Source organism: Miscanthus floridulus, chromosome 1 (assembly GCF_019320115.1).
Source record: "Miscanthus floridulus cultivar M001 chromosome 1, ASM1932011v1, whole genome shotgun sequence".
NCBI classification, from domain to species: Eukaryota; Viridiplantae; Streptophyta; class Magnoliopsida; order Poales; family Poaceae; genus Miscanthus; species Miscanthus floridulus.
Window position 1 is genome coordinate 131,101,583 of NC_089580.1, and position 22,091 is coordinate 131,123,673.

The 22,091-nt window shown below is 48.7% G+C and overlaps 3 protein-coding genes across 3 annotated transcripts; all 3 read right to left on the reverse strand.

Annotated features, from left to right (window-relative positions):
• Positions 1 to 1,751: 1,751 nt before the first annotated feature.
• On the reverse strand, positions 1,752 to 3,182 carry LOC136541474 (probable glutathione S-transferase GSTU6). Its single transcript, XM_066533379.1, has 2 exons — positions 2,583 to 3,182; positions 1,752 to 2,475 (listed from the first exon to the last, which is right to left on the reverse strand). The coding sequence occupies exons 1-2, from the start codon at positions 2,907 to 2,909 to the stop codon at positions 2,092 to 2,094; spliced, it is 711 nt and encodes a 236-aa protein (XP_066389476.1). The 5' UTR covers positions 2,910 to 3,182; the 3' UTR covers positions 1,752 to 2,091.
• A 1,516-nt stretch (positions 3,183 to 4,698) lies between these two features.
• LOC136463223 (probable glutathione S-transferase GSTU6) lies at positions 4,699 to 5,517 on the reverse strand. Its single transcript, XM_066462238.1, has 2 exons — positions 5,185 to 5,517; positions 4,699 to 5,085 (listed from the first exon to the last, which is right to left on the reverse strand). Exons 1-2 carry the CDS (start codon positions 5,515 to 5,517, stop codon positions 4,699 to 4,701), a joined length of 720 nt encoding a protein of 239 aa, XP_066318335.1.
• An 11,691-nt stretch (positions 5,518 to 17,208) lies between these two features.
• Positions 17,209 to 17,988, reverse strand: LOC136541531 (probable glutathione S-transferase GSTU6). The gene is made up of 2 exons (XM_066533466.1): positions 17,659 to 17,988; positions 17,209 to 17,577 (listed from the first exon to the last, which is right to left on the reverse strand). Exons 1-2 carry the CDS (start codon positions 17,986 to 17,988, stop codon positions 17,209 to 17,211), a joined length of 699 nt encoding a protein of 232 aa, XP_066389563.1.
• Between the last annotated feature and the right edge of the window lie 4,103 nt (positions 17,989 to 22,091).

Consider the following 22,091-nt stretch of genomic DNA (forward strand, 5'->3'; position numbering starts at 1 on the left):
GAAACTTAGAGATAGGCAACATATATTGAGGAAAGAGAGATGGAGATGGGATGTAAGGGCAGCTCCATGGTTAAACTGTAATTTGGTAGACCGTGTCATGTCCAGGCGCGCACTATAAAAGAGAATGAAGGTAGTAAAGGGTTAAAAGTACAAAGCCTAAACCAAACATGCATCTTCGTAGGGATGCACATTTTATTTTGTCTCGGGAACCTTGTTATTGACACAAAACCTATTTAATTCTCGTAATGCTATGATTAGAGTGTCCAGACGCCGGGAGTCCCTCTGAACGACGTGGTCTCACATCGTCCACGTATTGTATCCATTCGATACCTCCCCCTCAAGTCTCCACTCAGACTTATCCTCTCCCGTTACATCTCGTCTCACTCTCCTCCATGTCTCTGTGAAATCACGGAGCGGCCCTGCTGCCTCCTTCCTCCACCAAAGCCAATCACGTCGTCCCCTCCCTCAATTCATGCAGCGCCTCCCCAACCTCTTCCCCAACCCAAGCATCGATGGGATGCCTCGCCATTGCCCCTGGCCATGGCCGCTGGGCGCACGAGCGCGGCCGGTGCTGGTGGTTCTCGCACGCCACCACTCGCCGCTGGCTCCCACCCCGATAGCCGGAATCGACCGGCCTCGGCCCCCCTCCCCTATGTTGCAAATATATATTTCAAGTGTTTCAGATGTTTCAGTGGTATGTTGCAATTATTTTATATGAATGTTGCAAAAGTAGATCGGAATGTTGCACATGTTGCAAGTGTTTTAAAGGTATGTCAGAAGCATTTGATCAAAATGTCTGTTTTCAGTCTTATGTTGCAGCAAGTGTTTTAATGTTGCAACAAGTTACAAGTGTTTTTATCTGGATGTTACATATGTTTCACACATATGTTGCAAGTGTATGTTTCATCTATTTCAGATGTATGTTGCATTCAAGTGTTTCATGTTGCAAGTGTTTGATATTGTTTAGAGTCACGGGGCGTGGTGAGTGATGGTCGCACGGACAGAGGTGGCGTATGCGTGAGGGGTGGTGCGACGGACGGGGGCGGGCTGCTCGAAAGCCTTGTTGCTTCTTATGCGCGCGGCAGCCTTCCGATGCTAGCGTCCCGGAATGGACGTCTTTGGCGAACGAAGAAAAAGGTAAAAGGGTTTCAAATTAATAAAATAGAAGGAGGTTATTCAGTAGCCATCGCAGGTTTCATTACTTTTCTTCCATTCAAATTAAAAAAAGCTAAAAAAAAGGATAGCGAATGCTCGATTCACCATTGATAGCTTTATCCCTAAAAGGAGGGATATTGTGATAATAGCGGCAGATTCAAACAAGAACTTAATGAAAAAAAAGACAAAAAAAGACCCAAAATTTCAAACACGTGTCTAGAATCACAGGAAAACTACAAACAAAAATAGTGAAAATTAGCTCGTTAGGAGCCCATCCAAGATTGTTGTAGACCCAACGAATTAGTAGTTCCCAACCGCGGGTGGAGTGAAATCCAACAAAAAAATCAGTAACTAAAAGAATAAAAAAAGCTTTTATTGAATCATTGAAGTTATAGAAAAATTTCTGAACCCAAGAATTCAAAATGACAAGTTCTTCTTTACCCAGAAAAAAAGAACCACTTAGAATAGCCAAACAGATTATATTTGTTGAGAAATGCAAAATGATATGGAGATGATCCTCATTATCTATTTTGGCCAAGATTATAAACGAATACCATAAGGGGCGAAGGATATTTTTTATATTATTCAAATTATTATTTATTGATTGATTATATAATTTTTTTAGATCCATATTCATTTTCATTTGCAAATACAAACTCTCTTGCATTTTCTTTTTACTTTAGCGCTAAGGATAAGGGAACGGAGAAAAAAAGCGCTTGCAAGTCTAATTACAGTGACAATTAACTGCTACACCGTTGGTAACCACTTTCCTCCCTACACGACTATTATTACTACATCGATCAGCTGATGCAGACAACCACCATAGGAACATTGAATTTGACTAAGCACAGATCCGCGTAAATGACTCGTCTCAGTAGCTTTCACGAACCTAGTAATGGGAATCACGTCGCCATGCCGGGTTCCACCGTGTTTCCACTACTGACTGTTTGCAGTTGCGGCGGCAACCCGTGCCTGCACCGCCCTGACGTACTCGACCACCGCATCGACGTCCTGCAGGACCGCCTTGGCCGCGTCGAGGTCAGAGAAGCGCTCCATCCACGCGGCCAGGAGCGGCGTCTTGGCTGCGTCGATGAGCTTGGGGCCGGAGAGCGGCTCGGATGCCTTGACCCATGACACCATGCCACCAAGAAGGACGTCCACGTACCCGACGCTGTCGCCGCCGAAGAAGGGGCCCTGGCCCCCAGAGCACTCCTTGAGGCCTTCCTCCAGCACGTCCACCGCTGCGATCGTCTGCCTCATCGCCTCGGCCTTCTCCTCGTCGGTCTTGACCATGAACACCCGCCTCCACGGCGTCAAAATCTGCGCATGCGGCGTAAGCGCAGTTAATTCAGCGCCGTAACTAAATGTTCTTCTAGCTATAAAAAAAACAAACACACAACAAGAGTGAAGTGGACAGGACAGGTTACCTTGTCTTCGAGGTAGGCGGCCCAGAAGCGAGCAACGGCGCGCTGGTAGGGGTCGGCGGGGAGGAGGGACGGACCGGTGCCGGCGAAAGCGTCGTCGATGTATTGCACGATGACGGACGACTCGCAGACCGGCTTCCCGTTGTGGATCAGCACTGGGACCAACTTGTGCACCGGGTTGGAGCTGAGCAGGAGCTCGCTCTTGTTGCCGAGATCCTCTTCGACGTACTCGTAGCTTAGGCCCTTGATCTGGAGCGCGAGCTTCGCTCTGGAGACGAACGGGCTCGCCCACATCCCCACCAGCTTAAGCTCACCACCGTCTCTCGCCATCCCTTACTATACAGTCTCCTGTCCTACCACAAAACTAGAAAGGTGTGTTTGCTTCTTTGTGATTCTGAAAGTTGGGGACTTGGGGTTGGAGCTCTAGAGTGCTTCGATGGGCTCTTTATCGTGGCCGGCAAGGAGCTGATAGCCTGATATCGGGTGAATAATCTTCTACCGTTTGTGGATGATTTCCTCCATGTTCAGATCTAGGGGATATGACAGATGCGTGGATTATTCAGAGCTCGAATCCTATCGACGACTGAGCGCCGTGCGTGCGTGACGACCCGTTACTACGGGGCACAAGTCGCATAAAATCCACCGCTTACTCTTCAAATTCAACGGTTGACTACTTGTGGAATATGGCCAGCATTGCAAACCGGAGCTGTCGAGATCGATGACCCCTGACAAGCCTTGGAGTCGACGCCTCCACGGACTCATGTGACTGTTGCAAGAATCGTGGCGTCGCAGTGATGTCATTGCTTCCGTCAGAGTACCATGTTGTACACTACTACTCAATACTTCACATTCTAAAGTCATCTGACACAATTTTGTCGATCTGTGTTCAACGAAAATGATTTACAGAGGCAGGCAGTGCAACCAGCTCTGTTCCAAGATCTCGGTTAATCCAGACCTACGGAGGTGGTTTCTTTGCTCGCCTCCGTAAATCAATCAGAAAAAAAGAAAAAAAAGAAAAGTCCGTCGACGAGCCCACCAAGCCCATCCATAGGTTCGCCGAGCCCATCCACGCGCCGCCACCGACGCTCGCTGGATCTGTCGCCGCCGCAAGTGGATCCGCCTGTCGGGAGCCGCTCACCGCCGGGATCCGGCCTCTCGCCGCCAGATCGGGGCGCTCGCCGCCGCATTTGGAGGTGGAGGGGGAAGGGGAGCGGCCCTCCATCGGGATTTGGTCGCCCGCCGCCGGATCCAACCTCCCGCCATCAGGATCCGACCGCACGCCGCTGGATCCGGCCGCCCGCAGCCGCATCCGCCACATCCACGCCAGCGCTGCCACTAGCCACACGAGCGCAGCCACCGGATCCGCCGGTTCTGTGACGAGGGAGGGAGGAGAGGCGCGCCGCCATGTGTGAGTCCGCCCTGTGCCCTCCTCGCCGCCGCCGCCGATGGGGCTGCCCCGTGCGCCACCGAGAGGGGAGAGAGGGAGGAGAGGCGCGCCGCCACAGGTGGGGCTGCCCCACGCGCGCCGCTGCCGGTGGGGGCTGCCCCGCATGCCACCGAGAGAGGGAGAGAGAGGTGGGAGTCGGAGGGAGAGACAGGAGGGCTACTGGGCGAGTAAGGGAGAGAGGCGTCGGGTGCGCCGTCAGAGGGAGAGAGAGGGAGAGGGAAGAGCGGAGAGAGAGATTGGAGAATGAAACCTTAAGTCTGAGTATATATAGTCCTAGCATGTTATTGGGCCGGGCTAGTATTTTTGGAAGCGGGCCTTATAGTGTGCCCACCTTCGAAAATGGATTTACGAACCGAAAATAGACCATTTTTTGAGGCGGTTGTCTTAAAATGACCGCCTTTGTGAATCTATTTTCGGAGGCGGGCATTTTCCAACCGCCTCGTCAATCGGTTTTACGAGACGGGCAAACTTGACCGCCTCCGTAAATGAAAACATCCACTTCCGAAAATCGTCTGATATTTTCTAAGGCGGTTGGATTCTGTGACCGTCTCGGTTAATAATGTTTGGACACTACCTCGTAAAATCATTTTTTGTAGTAGTGGTTCTGCAAAGAAGTAGTAGAATTTTTTATTGTTCACACACTCAAATGGCCGTTACATCATTGAACCGATTTTAGTTGCTACTATTAGTGTCCGTGGCCATGGCAGCTCGTGCCTGCTTCATCTTGCTGTACTCGACCAGCTTGTCGACGTCCGGCAGGATTGCTTTGGCGGCATCTAATGCCCCAAAGCGCTGCACCCACGCCACCAAGAGCGGGCTTCTGGTGTCGTCGAAGAGCTTGATGCCATAGCGCGCCTCGCCGTAGTAAACCATCGGTACGAAGCCCCCAAGCACGATGTCCAGGTACCCCACGCTGTCACCGCCGAAGAAGGGCTTCCCCTTGGAGAGCTCCTTGAAGGCCGCCTCCAGGGTCTCCACCGCCGCGAACGTCTGCTTCAGTGCCTCGGCCTTCTCCTCCTCTGTCTTCGCCTTCCTCACCTGAAATGCCGAGGCAAACAGCTGCAAGACGTACGCGGTCGATCCATCAGTATATTTGAGCAAATTACCTACCATTATTGGTGAACACTGAACACTTGCACAATATTCAGTAATCAGTACCTTGTCGTCAATGTACGCGCCCCAGAAGCGAGCCAAGGCACGTTCGTAGGGCTCGACGGTGAGGAGAGAGGGTCCATTGGTGCTGAAGACCTCGTCGATGTATTGCACGATGAGCTGGGATTCGCAGATGGACTTACCGTTGTGGATGAGCACAGGAACCTGCTTGTGCACCGGGTTGGACTTGAGGAGCAGCTCGCTCTTGTTGTAGTAGAGGTCCTCCTCCTCGATGTTCTCGTAGCTCAGGCCCTTGAAGCTGAGCGCAAGCTTCACTCTGATCACAAATGGGCTCGCCCACGTGCCGAGCAGCTTCAGCTCCTCTCCTCCTCCAGCCATTCTCTGCTTTGTTCACGAAAGGTTTTACTCCTTTTTGCTTGTGCCTCTGTTGTGTTCTTAATCAGGGTCGAAGCGAGAGGTGTACATATATACGCCACTGTGTGAGCAATACCATTCTCCACACTAAATTAGTTGAAGAGTGATCTTGCATTGAAATGGATCTTCATTGGTCCTCAGAAATGTAATGGTACTCGATTAAATAAACTTATCCAATGGAATCATTCAACGGTCAACTGGTCAGATGAACAGAAAGTCCACTTGAATAAATTGGAGATAAAACTCACTAGCTCCATGTTTTGAGATAGTGCATTATCTTAATATTCTCTATAGTGTCCATTCGATCAACGTTGAAATTTGGAACCATTGAAGATTTGTTCAAATCCTTGGAGAAGAAGTTTAGGAAGTAGTAAGCAGAAAAATGGTGCCTTCTCTGCTTTTTTTAAAGGTCTACTTACCTCATTATAATACCTTTTAAAAACAGTAGCATGCATAGTAAAAGCGTTTGAGTCTTCGTGAAACGAGAATAACACTTATTCTAGGACGAAGGAAATAATTGAAGACGTGAAGTATAAAAAAATCACATTGTTGCAAATAAATTGTATATATTTATTGAGAATTTTTACAATGGTTGTCATAAAATGGACGGCTCACGAGGATCGATCCGATGGCTAAAAAGGCAAATGAACCAAGAGGAACCAATTTAAGAGGTACCGGGAGGAACCAAGTGCGTACTAAATGGTGGGACCATACGCACCGGGTGCATACTAAAATTGACCGGATCAGCACATGAAAAAAGTGGAAAATTTTCTATTTTTGAAATTATTTTACGTAATCAAGGGTAGAACAGTAAATCAATGGTAGAAAATAATGTTTAGAGTAGTAGGGATGACTGAAGGACTATAGTATTTTCACGTATAATTCTCTTCGGACCACACCAGCCCGGCCCCTCTCTCTCAGTCGCTCTGTTCTTTCTCTCTCTCTCTCTGTGTGCTGCGGCGACGGACGGGGTGAGGAAGAGGGCGGTGGCTGCAGCAACGAGTGTGAGGGCAGGGCTGCGGCTTCCAGGGCATGCCATCCCTCCGCCCCAGTCCCTGGCGAACGGCAGCACCGCGTAGATCCGGTGATGGCGGTGGAGGAGGCGAGATCCGGGCCCGGCGGCGTCCGCGGTCCCCTTTGCGGTGGCGGTGGCCGTCCCCGTTGGCGGGAGGGTGCGGGCGGCGAGGTGCGCTCGTGGATGCGGTGGTCCGGGCAGCAGCCATGGCGTGGATCGACACCGTGGAGGAGGACGAGGAGGGTTGCCGGGCTCCTACACCGGCACCGCGTAGATCCGGCGATGGCGGTGGAGGAGGCGAGATCTGGGCCCAGCGGCGTCCGTGCTCCCCTTCGCGGCGGCGGTGGCCGTCCCCGCTGGCGGGAGGGTGCGGGCGGCGAGGTGCGCTCGTGGACGCGGCGGTCCGGGCAGCAGCCATGGCGGGGATCGACACCGTGGAGGAGGACGAGGAGGGTTGCCGGGTTCCTACACCGGCACCGCGCAGGTCCGGCGATGGCGGTGGAGGAGGCGAGATCCGGGCCCGGCGGCGTAGGGTTTCGCTCGCGCCCCACTCAGGTAACCTCAAGCGCCGTCTTCAATCCCAATTGCACTCGAAGCTACAAGTCTCTCAGCTTAATTTTGTGTCTAATTCGATTTGGTTTCTTCGAATGCGTTCCTTTCATCTCAGCTTCATTTTGTGTCTAATTCGATTTGGTTTCTTCGATTGCGTTCGTTTCAGGTCAGCGGAGCTAGCACGAGACCGGCCATGGCACCGACGCAGGCCAAGTCAGGTCTCTTCGTTGGCATAAACAAGGGACACGTCGTCACCAAGCGAGAGCTGCCACTTCGCCCGTCCGATCGCAAGGGGGTAAGAATATCCGTTCCGAAGCCTCCGATCTCTTAATACTGCTCTACGATCTCAATTGCAGGTGTAATACAGCCTATAGGACCAAAATCCTGCTATTTTGTGCCGTGCTTCTTGTATATATCTTAGTTGAATTGCAGGTTGTGAATTTATTATTTGTGTATTGGACATAAAGAACACTGACTGTTTTGTGCAATAATTTTATTTTTGACTTGGTAAGAGATTGGCATTTTGGTACGGTGGATTCTGCTGGATTACATACTCTAGTGGATGACTTGCTTGGTTTTGCGTATTTGAACTGCAATGTTACTTTTGGTGTATCATTAATGTTAGATAATTGAGGTTTGATGATTGAATAATCCGAATTGTTAGGTCAAACAGGCCTGTTGCTTTTGGACAAAAAAACTATAGGCGTAGAAACATTTGTACATTGAATAGTCTTTTTTTAAACAGCTTTGTTGTGTTTCTTGCCTCATCTCACCTTTGGCAATCCGGAGATTTTCCAATACTCCAAGTTGCTAGTCCTGGAGGCAGATATTAATTGGTGAGACATAAGGTGGAAGCTTAGTCACATTGTGATTTTGTTTCTAAAACGTCTCACTAAATACACCTTTTTAGCACATGATTCCTAAGCAGAAGTTTTACCTAATTTACATTATGACTAGTTTGGGTTGTAAAATTGAGGCATAATGTGAGTTTGCCGCTGAATGATCTGAATTGGTCAGTCTACTAAGCTAGGTGTGGTGCTGTGGGAATGGCAAAACTATAGTTTTAAAACATTTGTGGAAATGATACCAGGATCATTACTGTAACTAATAAGCAGCCCCAAAGTTCATACTGATCATCATGTCTCATCTCACCTTTGGCAATCGGAGGATTTCATTTCTTCATGTCGCTAGTTCTAGAGGCAGATATTTATTGGCGAGACATGACATATAAGCTAAGTCACATTTTGATTTTGTTTCTAAAACATCTCAATAAATGCAACTTCCTGAATCAGTTGATGGAATTTTAACATGATGCTATCTTAGTTTTTCTTAATGTTTTCTAGTTGTTAATGACTTCTTATTTTTATTTTTTAGCATCATGGTCTTATATCTTTGTCATGGCCCTTTTATTTTAGAAAGCTACCAAGAGGGTGACATTCGTCAGAAGATTAGGGAGGTCCCAGCGTCTGCTAGATCTCGTTGGCGTGCAAGGCAGGCCGAGCACTTCAGCCGAGCCAGGAAGCGGTCGGCCTTGGCGATGCAGCGCCTGGGCGGCTTCCTCTTCCCACGTCGGCCAACATTGAAGACGGCGCAGCGATCCGGCGTGGCTCTACCTTGGTCCGGCGCCCCCAACCCTTCCTCTCCTCCTCCACTTGTTTGATTATTTTGATTTGGTTTCTCACGTTGTAGCAAAATGCACCGGCATTCTTCTCAGTAGTTTATCTGCATTGTGTTTGCTCGGGTTGATTTAGAGTTCTGAATCTGCAATATGTTTGCTCGGGTTGATTTCGAGCTCCGAATCTGCAACTGCTTTCTCCATTCATTTCAATAGAAGAGAGATGGGAAAAAATATTACTTTTTTTGGGTAAAGTTGAAAGGACTTGACTATATGTTTTGTTTGTCCCCTCTTATGTTTGCTGCACATTTAGAAGCATGCCCTTGCACAGAACCATCAGATATTTAGAAGTGTGCCCCTGCCTGCAAAATATGGGGGCTCGGATGGCACCCTCAACTCAGTTGTAAGTTTAGAGCTCAGTTTGCATCGATCTGTTAATTGTCATAGTATTGTAAGTCTGTAACCTGCTACTCTCTGTGATAAAATATTGCCCCAACAGTACCCCCTTTTCTCCCTTCCCGTGAAGCCATATAGCAAGATTTTTGCTTGGTTATCTGGGAAGTTCTGATGAGAGTTTTGGATTCGAGTGCACGGCAGTGGCAACGATTACCTCTACCTGGGGATGTTCGATATGTACTCTTTGGTTGGTCTTCTACTGCATCTTGCTACTGATAATTGCCACAATTTTTTTACACTACACATAAGTTGCTGTCATGTCATTGTGTATTCAATATTATGATATCTGCATTTCTTGTAGCAATGTGCTCCTGATCTTCTAGAAATATAATGAGTCAGGGCCCAGAGCCTCTAGAATTACAGGAATTGATGCAGACTCGCCGAAAAATTTATGCTGCATAGTTTATTATTTAGAAAATGAATAAGCTTAGTAAGGACTATGGGAGAAGGAATCCCAACTTTGCTTGAATAATTTGATTGATAATGACACTATTGGAGAATCATTTGTTATGCAACATACATGCAGTTGATAAAAATCCCGTACTGTAACCAATTTGTTTTCCTGATTTATCAAATGAAACTCTAACTCAAGATATTTGATCTTTTTATCTGCTACTAAAACTCAACTTTAAGATAGGGTGTCGTCTTAACATCCATGATACTGGCATGCAGGAGAGAGGTTTTTTTTCATGTTTAGATAGTTTTGGTGTGGGGAATCATTTGTTATACATCAGTGGAAGGCTAGGGGTTTCCCTTGCTTCCACTTTTCAGCAAGTGATGAATCAGATGCATCTACTATTTTTTTAGGTTAAGCATGATATTTTAGGCGTCTAAAGTTAGGGGAATCTTTTGACCTCTGTCAGTATTTAAGCTGCTCTACTATCTTAGTGCTATTATATTACTGTGATACCGAATATAGGTGTCAATGTTCATGAGTGAGCTAATTTCTATCTTTTTAATGTTAATGTAGTGGTAGTGGCCTAGCATACATTTTCTTAGCAATAGAGGCCATGGCTGATGGTGGAGTTGCTGCTGGGCTTCCTCGAGACCTTGCCCTTGGTTTTGCATCTCAAACATTGAGCATTCATTCCATTAAGATATGATGTGATACACTCTTTGCATATGCTGTGTGATTCTTTTAAGCCAGCGTCTCCCGGTAAATGTTTGACTAAGTATTTGCGCCTGAACACACATGAATTTAGTTCAACACATCGTTTAGGTTTGAACACACATCGTTCTAGCCATCTGGACAAACTAAAGATCAAATATAGCTTACTAAATAGACAGCACATTAGTTCTAAAAAGGCCTAAAAGGGCTGGTCTGCTGTTTCCCTGGATGCTTGGCCCTTTGAACTCATTTAGCGATAGATTCGCTACTAAATTCATCTGCGACAGTAGGAGTATTGATAACTAATTTTGTTGGCGGTCATCCTCTTTTCCTATTTTGAGCTCCTATTCCTTTTTCAGATCATTTTCCTTTCATTCCTTTTCCTCCCTTTGTTCCTTTCCCTTCTTTCGTGCTGGCCTCAGGGTTTGGAGTTTTAGTCTCTATTATTTGAACATCGCTTGAATTTTCAGCCTATTCATGCTGGCGTTATTCATCCGGATTGTTTGCATAGTACTCTTCCTCCTAAGAATCATCAAGAAAAATGTTAGACCCAGCATATTTTGTATAGTCTGGTATAAGTTAATGCATCTGGATTATTTTTAATATGAATTAAAAGTTCAGACCATGATAGGATTTTGGTACGATTGTTGTCGTCTCATGTTGCGATCAGAATCCTTTGAATATCACATGATCATCATCCTTCTTGGATACAACAACCTCCTTCTCGGTAAACAAGCATTGGAAGCCAAGATCACACAATTGTCCAACGGATAGCAAGTTGAAACTCAATGAAGCAACATATAGCACATTGGAGATGGAATGGTCATTTGATATTGCCACTTTGCCCAATCCTTTGACCTTGCCCTTTGAGTTATCTCCAAATGTGATTCTTTCTTGCCCATCTACTTCTTCATCTAGTGAGGTGAACATACGAAGATCACCGGTCATATGTTGTGTGCAACCACTATCAATAACCTAATGACTTCCACCGGTCTTGTAGTTCACCTACACACAAGAGATCAAGCTTTAGGAACCCTTTAGCAAGATCATCATAAGTAGGTGACTCATATTCATCATCATCGCTATCACTATCACTATCATCATTATGAGCATGATCATCACCACTACTATCATCATGTGATACCTTTCGTTCACCTTTGGCCATAAGGCATAGGTGTGTAGAGGATGATGGCGGTGGTGGCGGTGAAGATGATGAGTCAATAGCAATGGCGGCCACCTTCTCGTTGTCACTATTATCATCGGAAGATCCACTAGATGAATCAATGTCCGTAAGCCAATCATCGATGATGTAAGCCTTTCCACTCTTCTTCTTGTGGAAGTCCTTCTTCTTGCCATCTCTCTTCTTGTATGGCTTGTTCTTTTTCTTCTCATCTTCATCTTTATTGCTTGAGTCATCTTTCTTGCCCTTGTTCTTGTTCTTGAACTTGTCTTTCTTGGGCTTTGTGCATTGGTGAGCTAGATGACCAAGTTCTCCACAATTGTAGCAATCCATCTCAGAGATTGGCTTCCTTCTAGAACTAGTGAAGAACTTCTTCTTGCCATCAAACTTGATGCCACTCTTGTTGAGCTTCTTTAGCATCTTGGCGGTCTTCTTCACCATGAGAGCAAGACTTTCATCATCAACTTCATCATCACTTGAGCTCTCATACTCAAGTCTTGCTTTGCCCTTCTCTTGACTAGCTTTGAATGCTAAGTCCTTATCTTTCTTCTTGGTAGAGGATGAGCCATCTTGTGGTGTGATGTGCATGTACATCTCATGAGCATTGATCTTTCCCAAGATTTGTGTCGGTGTAGCGGTGGAAAGATCACCTTGATGTAGCACGGTCACAATATGCCCATATTTGTCAATGGGGAGGACACTCAAGATCTTTCTTACAACATCGGATGGTTGCATTTGAGTGAGTCCAAGCCCATTGACTTCCTCTACAAGAACATTCAAACATGAATACATTTCATTAGCACATTCTTTAGGAAGCATTTCAAAAGAGTTGAGCTTTTTCATGACAAGATGATAGCGTTCCTCACGCTCACTCTTAGTTCCCTCATAGAGCGCACAAATGTCCGCCATAGTGCATGGGCGTCTTTGTGGTTCCTCACCCGATTGAACACATCTTTGCAAAGGACTCTAAAGATGGTGTTTCAAGCCTTTGCATTCCACTTCTCGTAATTCACCTCATCGCCTTGTAGGTTAGTAGCATCCCGAGGTTTTGGAAAGCCTTGTGAGGTGTCTCTAAGTATACCAACATCTAGAGCCTCTAGATACACCTCCATGCGAATTTTCCAATAAGGAAAGTCATCTCCCTCAAAGATACGAGGAGGTCCATCCCCATGAGACATCTTGCTCTAGGCGGTTATACCTAAATACGTGAGCACGAGGCTCTGATACCAATTAAAAGGATCAAGATGCCCAAGAGGGGGGGGATGAATTGGGCTAATTCTAAATTTCTTTGCAATAATTAAATCCTATGGTTAGCCCAATTAACCCCTTGTGCCTAGAAAGTGTTTCTAATATTTCTATCGCATAAAAGACTTGCAACCTAAGTTCCAATCCTACTCTAGCATGGCAATTCTATGAATGTAAAGATAAGAATTGAATTGCACAAAGTAAATGCTCAAAGTAAATAGAGAAGGAGGAACGCGGTGATGTTTTGCCGAGGTATCGGAGAGTCGCCACTCCCCACTAGTCCTCGTTGGAGCACCCGCGCAAGGGTGTAGCTCCCCCTTGATCCACACAAGGATCAAGTGCTCTCTACGGGTTGATTCTTCGACACTCCATCGCGGTGAATCACCCACAACCGCTCACAACTTGAGTTGGGTCACCCACAAGCTCCGCCGGGTGATCACCGAACTCCCAATCACCACCAAGCCGTCTAGGTGATGGCGATCACCAAGAGTAACAAGCACGAACTCTCACTTGACCATGACAAGCCTAATGAGAAGGTGGATGCACACTTTGCTACTCTTGATCTTTACTAATGAGGGCTCTCTTTGGAATTCTCAAATCTCAATCACATCACTAGGACCTTGCTCTTCTTGACACTCTCTAAGGTGTTTCTCAGCTGTTGGAATGAGCAAAAGTACCCCCCACACACGAGAGGAGGTTGTATTGATAACATCGGCTGAAAAACGAACCGTTATGTGCCTCTGCGGGGTGACCGGACGCTCCAGTCAAGTTGTCCGGATGCACCGGTCAGTATACCCCGAGCTAAAGTGGTTATGAGTTGACCGGACGCCGGTAGCGTCCAATCAACACTGACCGGACGTGTCCGGTCACGTTTTCCCCTCACTGGAACCTTACTGATGTCGACCGGACGCTGGACCTCCAGAGTCTGGTCACTTGCTGAGCAGCGTCCGGTCAGTAACCTAAACCTGATCAGCGTCCGGTCAGCATTGACCGGACGCGTCCAATTAGGATTCTCTCTCTCTGGGACCTTACTGGAGTCGACCGGACGCTGGCCCTCAGCGTCCGGTGACATGACCTTACAGCGTCCGGTCACTTCCAGACACTTTCACCTTGGTCAAATGAACTGATCGGACTCTGAGCCAGTGTTCGGTCACACCGGAGCCAGCGTCCGGTCAGTATTTGACCCTCCATTCACTTCCAACTCTCGAACATATGTGAATGAAGTTTGCTCCATTGGATCAAAGGGCTGTTGTGGAGCTACCTAGTGCTAGTTTTAACAAGTGTGCACCACACCTAACTCACTAGTCTCACCTAGGTCAAGCTACCCATTCATACCCCCCTTAATAGTATAGCCAAAGGAAAAACAAAGTCCTAAACTACTCTAAGTGTCTCTCCAACTCCAATCGACACTTAGAACTAGTCCATCCTTAACCTTGTCGTCCATCCTTTGAAAACCAAAACAATTTCTATCGTAGGGGCATGACAACCTTGATTGCCCAATCGATCTCCATTACCGTGACCTAACTCAATTGTTTTTGCAAAACACACGTTAGTCACAGTAATCACTTATTGTCATTAATCACCGAAACCCAACTAGGGGCCTAGATGCTTTCAGGTACCAGATTGCTAGAGATTGGAGGAATTAGGCTTGTGGTCAACCAGTCAGTTGTCCCTATGGAAGTGGAGTCTTCACCTGAAGATCGGAGTTGTCTTTCCGCTGTCTATACTCTGAGGTTATAATCTTTATACTAATACGCTATGTATTTAAGTATTGTCTTTTGATATTACCCGTATTTGTAGCTATATGTGAGATTTGACTTCCTAGGCTCACATATGGTGTGTATCTGATTTTGTCCTTAAAACCGGGTGCCACATACAAGTCCCTTGTTGTACACCCAACCTTATCATATCCACCATACTGCATTTCCAAAATATCCATTATCTTGTGTTTGCGGATCCTAGAACTCTCCATCTCCACAATCTCAGCTTTCTGCTCATCGCTAATTCTTCTATGTGAATGTAGCAGACAAGTAAGCTCTGTTGGTGCCATCGGATGGTTGTGTTCATCGATGAAATCCTTCACATACCACTGCCCTATGATCTGATCTCGTGCAATCACAAATTTAGCAAGGCATCCAACACGGGTCATATTCCACGGCTTCCACTTCTTAATCGCCCTCTTCAGCTGCTTCTCTTCATGGAAACCTTGACGACTGCAAACGAACTTTCAAAGAGTCATCTCATTGTGGCCATTGTCCCACTCACAATAGCTTATCCTCACACTAAATCCTTTCTCAAAACCGTAGTTGTTATAGAACTGAAATCCTTCTTCTTCATTAGCAAATATCTTCTTGACAATTTCATTGTACTCCAGTAAAGACTCAAGATCTGACATTTCCTCCTGTATCCATCAACAACATTAAACAAATTCAAATTCCACATAACAAATTTAAGAGTTCAGAAACCTAAATAGCACCACATAAGGACAAGTTTAAGGACTGCCCTTGTAAAACAATGGAGTGAGCTCAAAGAAAGTAAAGAGGAAGGCTAAGCAGGTTGATGAATGGGGCTGGCCTACAAGGTTTCATGAACCTTCATCAAATTCAGTAAAACCTACTGCTTTACTAAAGTATGGTTGAATGACAGGAATAGTGGATAAATCCAGAACAGTTCTAACTGATTTGATACTTCTTAAAAGATCTTCACATAATTTAATATATGCAAAGAAAGACATCGAAGAATGCATTGTGTCAACTATTTTCTTGTAAAAATAATTAAGCTCATTCTGATATGGTTTCAGAGTTCAAGAATAATAGTGATTCTTTAGTCTGATCAACACAAGGAAGCTCAAAACTAGAGTCTCCGCATATTCTCAATTGAACCTCACTCTACTAAATTATTCACATTTCTGATATGTTACGCAGTCACTTGGAGGTTTCTTCACTTTTTCTTTACAAAAATGTGTTGACAAACCCGGCACATAGAAATACAAGGTGTTGACAAACCCGACACATAGAAGTACTGGCAAAAGATGCAGATTGGCGTATGCACACATTGCAAATAAAGTACTGGCAAATAAAGCATGGCATCATTCAGTCCACTACTGAAGAAGCATCAGCAGATGAGCGTGCAGTAGCGCTCACTTGCTGTTTTTTTTTTAAAAAAATTATTAACTAGCAGCAGCAATCATCTGTACTGCAATGTCAAAAAATGTGTAGAGTGGGAAGGCCTGACACTGCATCAATGGTACAGGGAAAATATCCAGCACTTCGGTTCAAGCAACAGTTGACAGCATATGTCGAGAAGATATATGGAATAATCGGAGATAGCCTGAAGAAGGAAATAAGTCCATTCTTGACTATGTGCATACAGGTACAGCAACTATGCCATTTCAGCTATGAGGAAATACAATTTTCTAACAATTGTCAATTTTCATAGGCTCCAAGAGCTAACCGTGTGAGACCATCTCGGGGATCACTAAAAAAGCATACACTCTAATGCGCTAGCTAGGCAAGCATCAAGTCTACAATGGCAAAACATTGTTAAGTGCCTGGATCATACATGAAAAATAATTATGTGAGTCTATTCTTAATATTTTTCAGCTGTCTTACAATTAGGGAACTGCACAAATGCATCGCTGCATTCCTAAGTTGAATATATGAGATAAATCAAATGCAAAACAAGTGTAGAGGATGGGAACCTTGGCCTTCTGCGATTGGAGCTCGATCGGATCTAGTGGCGAGCACTGTCGACGGAAGGCACGGGACCACCGACGGGGGCTAAGCTCGTCTCCTTGGAAGCTGCGACGACAGCACGGGCGGGGACATGGGGTCCCCTGCACGCTAGGCGTGGGCACAGGGTCCCCAGGGGCCGCACACACCAGGCGGGGGTGCCGGGGAGGAGGGAGGAGCGACGGGCTCGGTGCATGCGACGAGTGGGGGCGAAGGCAGGCCACCGGCGGCGGCGCCGCGCGATGGCGAGGGTGAGGCGGTGGCGAGATGCGTCCTTCCGAGTGTGGGTTAGGGCACCGCGCGATGGCGAGGGCCGGCCGGCGGCGGCAGCGCCGGGCGATGGCGATGGCGAGGCGGCGCCGGCTAGGGCTAGTGCGAGGGCGAGGCGGCGCCGGCCAGTGTCGCGTCCTTCTTCTGTGGGTTCGGGGGAGATGGGTTGCCGGAGAGGGGGGAGGCTGTGCGTGGCCTACTGGGTTGCGGGGGAGGGGGAGACGCAATTACAATACTAACCTTCCACTCTTAAAATTAATTAGAGCTAATAACGTGCTTAGGAACCAAGAGGAACCTAGAAGTACCCCAACCACTGTAAAAGAGCTCTTATTTATTATTCATAGGTTAACGCGCAGATAATGAGACACCGACGGCATGTCGGCAATGTATGTAGCTGTTTTATTATGCACGTACAGTTTTCACCGGCAATACAGAAAACATGGAAGGACGGTAAAAAGGCCATCTCGACACCAGTCCGGTTCATCAATTCGCGGCAGCAGCCAGGGCCTCCCTCATCTTGGCGTACTCGACTAGCCTGTCAATGTCCGGTAGGACCGCCCTCGTCTCATTCAGCACACTGCAGCGTTCCACCCATGCGTGTAGGAGTGGGCTCCTGGAGGCATCATAGAGCTTCAATCCATGGCGCGCTTTGGAGGCATGTACCCATGCCACTTGGCCGCCAAGCATGACGTCCAAGTACCCGACGCTGTCCCCGCCGAAGAAGGGCTTCCCCTTGGAGCACTCCTTGAAGGCAGCCTCTAGTGTCTCGATCGCCGCGAACGTAGGTTTCAGCCTCTCCATCTTCTCCTCCATAGTCTTTCCCCTGCTAGCCTGCACCCATGAGGCCAGGAGCTGCAATACACGTCAGTCAGTCAGTCAGCATACATACTACTTTGAACTGCATTGATCGATACAAACTGGGTACGTACTAACCTTGTCGTCAATGAAGGTTGCCCAGAATCGCGCCATGGCACGTTCGTAGGGGTCAGCAGGGAGGAGGGAAGGGCCAGTGCCAGTATAGACTTCATCGATGTACTGCACGATGATCTGTGACTCACAAACAGGCTTGCCGTTGTGGATAAGAACGGGCACCTTCTTGTGCACCGGGTTGGAAATGAGGAGGAGGTCGCTCTTGTTGCTGAGGTCCTCCTCGATGTACTGGTACCTGATGCCCTTGAAGCTGAGCGCCAGCCTCGCTCGCAGCGCGAACGGGCTCGCCCACATGCCCAGCAGCTGCAGCTCATCATGTCCTCCAGCAGCCATTGTCTAGCTTGTGTTTGAACTCTATCGCTTCTGTCCTAGCTGTGTGTATAAATGTCCATACAGCCCGAGGCACGACGGTCCGTCACGAAGCACGCTTTTTTAGCCCGACACGAGCACGGCACGGCCCGATGGTCAGCGGGCCCAGGCTAGCCCGGCCCGAGGGAGCATGCGTGCTTGGGCCGCTGCTCAGGCCCGTGGGCTGGCACGGCACGGCCCGGCCTGCGACGGTCGGCTCGGCAGCGGCCTGGCCAGCTGGCCTGCTAAGAGCCCAACCCCCACCCTAACTCCCTAATCAAATATATACTCTTATCCTCATAACCCTAACTCCCTTCCCATTCCCATCCAAAAGACGAAGCCGCCGGCCCGCCGCCACCTCCCGTTCCCCGCACACGCGCGGACGCAACGCGACTCCGCACACGCGCGGCATGGACACGGCCTTCTCCTTCCCCGCCGTTCACCAGCTTCTCCGCCCTACAGCCACCCGCCTACTCCTCGCGCACAAGCTGCAGAACGCCATGGCAGCCATCCGCGACCTGCCTCGGGCTCCTCTCCTCCCATCCCTCCACGAGGCCGTGCCTTGGGTGCGAGCGCGGTGTGCTCGAGCTCTGCCCCGCCGGCCGCTGACGCCTCGAGCTCCTGCTTCCCCGTGGCTCGCCGAATCCACTCCATCCCTTTCTCTTCTCGTGGGATCCAACGTCGAGCACCGCCATCGCCTCCCATAGTCCCGCCTTGGCCACCGCGGGAACGAGCGCGCTAGCCCCAAGCTCCGCCCCGACGCCAGATCCGGCCACGAGCTCCGCCCCGATGCCAGATCTGGCCACGAGCTCCGTCCCGACGCCAGATCCGGCCACGAGCTCCGCCCCGACACCACGATCTCCGGCTGCTCGCTCACGCTTCCTCCCCTTCCCCCACTCTCTGGCTACTCGCAATTCATCGTGGGCCCCGAGCTAGCCCGGCACGTTGAATGGGTCGTGCTTCTCGGGACGGCCCGGCCCAAAAAATGGCCCAGCAGACCGTGCCTGGGCCGTTGGTCAGGCACGATGCCTGCCTCAACACGGCTCGGGTGGCACGGCGTGCCATGCCGGCTCGACCCCTTCGGGCCGTGCCTGGCCGGCCCGTTGCCCATCCATAGTTGTGTGCTTCATTATTGCAGCCACAAGAGAACTTCATATACTCGTAAGACTGCTGAAATCAATCAGGTACACATGGAGTTCTGAATTCATCATCCATGACGATTGCAATGAATATTGTCGACAGAATATCGTCGGCAGTCCTCCAAAGGGTATCCCACGAAGGTAGATTGATCGGCAGGGGAGCGTGAGATCAAGAACAAGAAGGCAACAGAGACACACGAGTTAGACAGGTTTAGTCCGTCAGTATGACGTAATATCCTACTCCTGTGGTCTGTTGGTTTGTATTAGCTATCGTATGATATTGCGTGAGTTTGGAGGGGGTCCCTGCCCGCCTTATATAGTCCAGGGAGCAGGGTTACAAGTCGGTTAGATCTGAGAGATAACCGGAAAGTAATAACTGATTATAGGAATCTTGGGATCATACATATCCTAACAGATCTCGTAGTATCTTAAGGATATCTTCCAGATGTCTTGCGGGAGGCGCCGAGCAGAGTCGTGCCCCACAAGGCTTCGTCTTGTGGGCCGGGTCACCCCTGAGGGCGCAGCCCATGTGGTCTGCCATGGGTATCCGGGTCATACCCCCACAGCTAGTCCCCGAGCACCTTGTACCCGTTGTGCAACGCCATCTTGAGCTTGTCCGAGCAGCTATAAGCAGTTGCCGAGCAGCGTGTACTATCACCGAGCAGCACGAACTGTAGCCGAGCAACATAACCCAAGCACGGCTTGCCATAAGGGTGTAAGGAGCTCAAGTTCAGAATCAAAAATTTCTTCGCAGTGGACCAAGTGTGCCCACTTAGAGTCCGACCACGAGAAAAAGAGATAGTCTTCTTCAGCTTCAAGAGGCGCGGAGTCGTCCAGAATAAAGCAAGCACATTCACCGCGAGGTGAACTGTGCCCACTTAGTCCCTGATCCTAACAGTAGATGACGTAGTCATGTGGTGCCAGGGTCCAAAGTAGAAGAATAGTAAAAGACCAGCCGAGAAGGCAGCCAGTCCTCGAGCGTAGCCCTAAAATGAGAGAGAGCACATTCACCGCAAGGTGATGTGTGCCCACTTAGTCCCCGAGCCTGATAGTAGGTGACGCAGTCACGTGGTGCCAGGGTCAGAAACAGAAAACTAGTAAAAAGACCAGCCGAGCAGGCAGCCAGTCCCCGAGTCGTTTATGGAGATATCTGAAAAACCCAAACGTGGAGAAAAAACGGAGCAATGGCTGTATAGTAACTATTACTGAGCCTCAATAAATGGTGGAGAAGTCGGCGATTATTCGGCGAGTGATAACCAACAGCAGTGATAATGAGCAACATGGGCTGCGGTTGCGTGAAAACTCAGGTTACGGCCCATTAAGCCGCGTCGGAGAATTTAGAGGGGCACAAATCGCGGGAACGGTTCCCCAAAAACCCTCGAATGCGAAAGGGTGGGGAAAGTGCTTTATAACTGCGCCGCCGCATCCCGCGTTCATACCTTTGCCACTTTGCCATTCCGTCTTCATCCTCAGCCTTCACATTTCCAGATTTGCATCTACACACGCTCCCAACGTCATTCCCCATCCACATCTGTGAGATGGCGCCGAAGAGGAGAGCTGTGAACCTGAAGAAGGCGAGCCCAAAGAAGGCAGGTGCCGGAGCCAGTCGTGACGAAGAGTGGGTGTCGTCGCGCATGGGGGAAGCGGAGCTTGAGAGATTGGTGGAGGCGGGCGTGATTCCTAACCGCGTCACCGCTGGATGGCGGCCAGCCAGTGGTGAGCCCTTTCCGGTGCCTACCACTGATGAAGCTGTAGTCTTTGAGGATTATTTCTAGCGTGGGTTGGGGTTCCCTGTTCATCCTTTCCTGTAGGATCTGCTGGAGTTCTAGACAATTAGTCTATGCAATCTCCACCCCCAACACCATATTACACATATCGATCTTCATTCATTTTTGTGAGACATTTCTGGGGGTTCTGCCGCACTTCAACCTTTTCAGACACCTGTTCTAGTTGAAAAAGAAGGGCGGCGGTGGTTCCAAGGTGGTCGGTGGCGTATATCTACAGCTCCGGGATGGGATGGCCAGCGAGTACATTAATGTACCACTAAACACTTCTTTAAAAGGGTAGAACTCCAAGTGGTTCTACATGAAACAAAGTCACCCTGCAATCCGTTGCGACGTCCACCATATCTCGGAGAACCAGAAAAGCTGGTCAGAGAAACCAAACAGTGCTGACATGGAACAAGTAAGGGAGCTCCTCTACCTGATTAAAGGTGTGGAGATTAGCTGTGAACTAGTGGCGGTGAGCTTCATAGTGCGCCGCATATAGCCCTGCAAGGAGAGGGCCCACCTGAGCTTTGACTACAGAGGTGATGACGACGGGACCCGGGAGAGGACGGAGCGGCTGATGAAAAAAAATTGTCCTAGATCGGGCCGCAGAGCTATTCACTCCCAATGCTTCATTTAGCTGTCCAAGGCAAACGAGGGCCTTCAATTGTACAAATCCACCTCCTCAGGTAACCATCTCGATTGTTTTTTCCTGATACTTTTAATCCTGAAGCATTGCCAAGCAGTGAACTGATTCACTTAAGCAAAGATCCATTCACAGGAAAGAGCGGTGTACTTCTATAGCGTGTCGAGGGGTGATTGGCCGAATGGTGTAGACGCTCGTCCACCGACTCGGCCTGAGGAAGATGCAGCCAACACTTCGTCAGAGTCCGGAGGCACCGACGCTGGTCGGACGGAGTGTTCGCCCCCGGTATCGGAGAAAGTCCAGGGGAAGAGGGCAGCAACAGATGAGCTGGCCTGGAAGAAAAGGAAGACAGCGCCCGCCGTTCCCCTCAAACCAGGCGGCATCTCGCTTGGTGGCGACCATACCACTCGAACACGAAGGACCACGGTGCTCGAGTGGTCAGATGACGACGAAACTTTGGTGGCTCCACCACCGAACACTGAATCACCTCTGTGCAACTTGAGCAAGGAGGAACAAGCGAAGAAAAGCAAAAAAGTC

Excerpts from the sequence above, each read along its gene's own strand:
- LOC136463223 (XM_066462238.1), bottom strand. The coding sequence starts at position 5,517 with ATGGCTGGAGGAGGAGAGGAGCTGAAGCTGCTCGGCACGTGGGCGAGC. Across the intron at positions 5,086-5,184 it reads GCGCGTACATTGACGACAAG|CTGTTTGCCTCGGCATTTCA; the intron begins GTACTGATTACT and ends TACGTCTTGCAG.
- LOC136541531 (XM_066533466.1), bottom strand. The coding sequence starts at position 17,988 with ATGGCTGCTGGAGGACATGATGAGCTGCAGCTGCTGGGCATGTGGGCG. Across the intron at positions 17,578-17,658 it reads CAACCTTCATTGACGACAAG|CTCCTGGCCTCATGGGTGCA; the intron begins GTTAGTACGTAC and ends CGTGTATTGCAG.
- LOC136541474 (XM_066533379.1), bottom strand. The coding sequence starts at position 2,909 with ATGGCGAGAGACGGTGGTGAGCTTAAGCTGGTGGGGATGTGGGCGAGC. Across the intron at positions 2,476-2,582 it reads CCGCCTACCTCGAAGACAAG|ATTTTGACGCCGTGGAGGCG; the intron begins GTAACCTGTCCT and ends CCGCATGCGCAG.